This window comes from Fulmarus glacialis, unplaced genomic scaffold, assembly GCF_000690835.1.
Source record: "Fulmarus glacialis isolate BGI_N327 unplaced genomic scaffold, ASM69083v1 scaffold47131, whole genome shotgun sequence".
Classification (NCBI taxonomy): domain Eukaryota; kingdom Metazoa; phylum Chordata; class Aves; order Procellariiformes; family Procellariidae; genus Fulmarus; species Fulmarus glacialis.
This window is the reverse complement of record NW_009193090.1, coordinates 18,340-22,106: the sequence shown is the minus strand read 5'-3', so window position 1 is coordinate 22,106 and position 3,767 is coordinate 18,340. Positions and strand designations below refer to the sequence as shown.

The following is a 3,767-nucleotide window of genomic DNA, read 5'->3' as shown; positions in this document are numbered from 1 at the left end:
GAAACAAAGCAATGGCATGGCTTATGAATAGTTTGGTTAATTAGTTATAATTAGTAATAAGCCCATGAATGCTTAGGACTATTAAATATCTTTGTTCCTTTGTATAGCCCAGTGGGTTTTGGATTGCAGTTTATAGCAGTATAGATTGATAAAATGCCATAAAAATTTGACCTACATTGACAATAACATTTGAAAGGCCTTACAGCCTCTGGACTTAGGCTTATGTTTGTAGTGGGAATCAACAGCTAAGCTGTTAGCAAACAGTCCAGTGTTTCAGTTTTGGTTGTCTAAACAAGCTGGCATGTAAATGCTCTGGCTGAAGTTTGGGAAGCAATGGATGCAGAAGATACTCAGCAGAAGTTAAATGTTGTTGAAGAGCAAACTTTCCATAGAAAAGAGACGCTCGGTGACTCTCCTGGTAGATGCTAGTATTTGTAAGCTGCAGGAGAAATTTTAGCAGCCCAGATTTGAGACTCGTTTAATATGGCTTGCAGGGGTTTCTGAGCATTGTAGCTGTATCTTGCTTTATAAGTTGATTTGCTAATAATAATCAGGAAAGTAGCAAACGAAAAATTCACAACTACTTTTATTTAAATATGTTTAACTAAAAAGCCCTTTTGCAGTTTCACCTTTACTATAAAAATGGGGTTTCTGCAAAATAACTTCAGGACAACTCCTTCAAAGACCCTGCTCCACTGCATGCTGTTTCCGCTGTTACAGGAAAGAGAAGGGTGTTGGTTTACAATGGTCAGAAGCCCCAAGAGGAGAGGAGGGGAGAGGATGGGTGGGCAAGAGCACCGTGCTCTTGGTCTGTTCTCTGCTATGTCCCAAAATCTCATGAATGCACATTCCCAGTGTTCCAGATTTCCAATGTAAAAAATGGACAGCACTTACTTCAGATCAAGAGAAATAATGCACATCAATAAGAAGAAGAAAAAGAAGGGAATAAAGAGTTGTATGACTCAGATACTCAGACTAACATAATTCAAAAGGAGGGTCCCCGCAAGCTGGCAGGTGTTCAGTCGCACTAATTATGCTATAGAAGCAATAGTAGTATAATTTCACACTTGCAAACCTACTTTTGTGATGATTAGTACATAGCTCCACAAATTTGAAATGTATCTTGAACCAAAATCGTCCCGGTGAGTGTAGTTATGCACACTCTGTCTGAAAAGATTGTGATACAGGGATTCATATTTCATCTTTTGTGCCTCCCCAAAGGTGTTCAGTATGCTGAGCTGAACCAAAAATACCCTGATCTGGTTTGTAAATGCTTTGAATGAAAACCACCAAAAAAACAGATTTATCCAGCCCAGTATTAGACCTAACTGAGGCTCCTATGTCAGCATGTTTGCTAGAAACTTCCCAGATAAGTAGTGGAAAATAACAAACAACTCCAGAGGTGCTTGTGACTATGCAGGGGGAGAAGTGGGCCTCCACTGCAAACAGCAACCCATGGTCAAATGGGATTGAAGATGGGCCCTTGGCCATGAGAGTTTTTGTTATGGCTCTGTTGTGGCTTAGCTCGGTCAAATCTTGCTGTGCAATTACGTCAGGGAAGAGTGTACTAATAAGAGAATTGTGTTCGTCACTTCAGGTTCCTCAAGATGAATGGACTGGATACACTCCACGAGGGAAAGATGACGAGATTCCCTGCCGACGAATGCGGAGTGGCAGTTACATCAAAGCCATGGGGGATGATGACAGTGGAGACTCAGATACAAGTCCGAAGCCATCTCCAAAGATTGCTGCACGGAGAGAGAGCTATCTCAAGGCCACCCAGCCATCCCTTACAGAGCTCACCACCCTCAAGTAAGTCCGCGTTTTACTACATCACGTAGAGCTCTCCATTAAGACATACAGTTTCTGTTCCTATTTGTTTCTACTCTTTATTTCTAGGTACCAGTTAAGGAAAGTATTTAAACAAGTGTGTTCGGTCATGCTTATTTTTGGTTGGTTTTTTTCTGAACAAGAGTAGATTTGGGAATGTATTTCAGTGTTATTCTGAAAAGGGACCCTACTACCTGTGCTTTCAATTTGCAAAGTATTTCATCCTGTTAGTGTTAAGTGAGTATTCAGGTATGTACAATAGGTTTGTTCTTTAAATACTTTGGCCTGCGAAAGCTTTGCATAATTGTGTATTTATATATACTCAACATGTGAAATTAGCCCTAAGCTAGTCTTTGCAACTCATCAGAGAGCATCTGACATTTAATTAAAAAGAACAATGGCTGTCTGAAAATAGACAAATCCAGGGTTTCCACTCTTTAGTTCACCCGGAATTGCACTGTATTTTGTGGAGAGATATAACCAAAACTGAAATTTTTTTAATCATTTATGAAAGCTTTGGTCAAGATGAATGATGAAGTTATGTTTTTTTAATGACACTTTGTGTTTTTCTTTTATTTGGGCCTTTTAAAAGAGCCACCCAAATTCTCATGAAAATTGCACAAATTGACAATTTTGGTATTAGTGTTTAAATGATTCTAAAATTGAGAGGTTCCCTAAAGCAAGAAAATAAATTATATCTATAAAAGAAAATAGTGTGGATTTAAATCAACAATTGTTTCTGTCTCTCTTCTGCAAAATTCGTAGCTATAATAGTGAATCATGGTTCACTGAACCAAAAATAACCTAATTTTAGTTTAACTTGCCTAAGGCTGTACCTTTCAAATGGAAAAAAAAAGAGCTGTATCTCTTCTAGTATCCATGATTAGTGAAAAAAGACTCCTTCTGCATTTCCCTCATTAATTTCCTCTCCTTCCTTGTCCTCCTCTACCCCATTTTTTTCCCAGAGACCTTATCTGAGAAACAGATTTTGGAGAAAAGCAGTTGATCCTTTTTAAGAATGTCATGCTCTTGACATCAGTGATGAATAGACCAGCAGACAAAAACATGCTTATTGCAGCTCCCCATAGCAGCCTGCCTGACTTTGTCCCAGGGGAAGCCAGGAATTGCTTCTGCTCTGTCTTTCCATTAGTGTCCAAAGGAGAAAGCAGTCTCATTTTCTGCAGGGATTTTCATAAGCTAGCTGGCGCTTGCTCAGGGGATCCAGTGATTCCTCTCATCATCCAGCAGACTTCACCACATCCTTTACTGAGCCGAAACTCCTCCTCTGAGATCAGTTTTTGCAACCTCTGCAAGGTGAACGTAAATGTTACGTACCACCACAAACTCCATAAAGCCATGTTTTGTGCATGGACACACTATCAGTCACGGAGCCTTTAGAAACGTATGTTCCATAGTTCTGTAATGTATATGTGAAGTACAATGCATCACAGTGAGTGTATTTGCTCTTGGTTATTTCTGTTCCCTGTAGAGATGAGATTTGCAAAAGAATATGGAATTATTAAAAATAAAAAGTCCTGCATGTCACTGTTCACCCACAGAGGATGTTAGATCAGAGGGGCTAGGCAGCAGAAGCTTTTGGGTTTAGCTTTGAAGTCATTGTAATTCAGCAAAGTGCTTGTACGAATATTTCATTTCACACGTTTTTTAATCCCTTCCTATTTGGGAAAGCTTTTAGGAATGTGCTTAATTTTAAGCTGCACTCTATAAAATTCATGGAAGTTTAGGAGCTATGCAGAAGTAGGATGTAAATCACAGGGTAGAAGAAGGAAAGGGAAAATGGTAAATGGCAGTAAAACAAAAAAGAGGTCAAAATATGAAATAACTTTTCTTTTTCAATGACTTTTCAGCATAAATTGGGATGAAATAGAATTATTTCTTTTAATCTATGATGATACTTTTTAGAAGTATCTTTTCCT

The 3,767-nt window shown here is 38.7% G+C and overlaps 1 protein-coding gene across 1 annotated transcript in view; it reads left to right on the top strand.

Moving 5' to 3' along the window:
* Positions 1 to 1,816, top strand: part of LOC104083721 (disks large-associated protein 1-like) — a 15,356-nt gene extending 13,540 nt beyond the window's left edge. The window contains exon 2 of the mRNA XM_009587312.1: positions 1,598 to 1,816. Within this exon, the coding sequence (XP_009585607.1) occupies positions 1,598 to 1,816 (219 nt within the window). The remainder of the gene's footprint in view (positions 1 to 1,597) is intronic.
* The last annotated feature ends 1,951 nt before the right edge of the window (positions 1,817 to 3,767 follow it).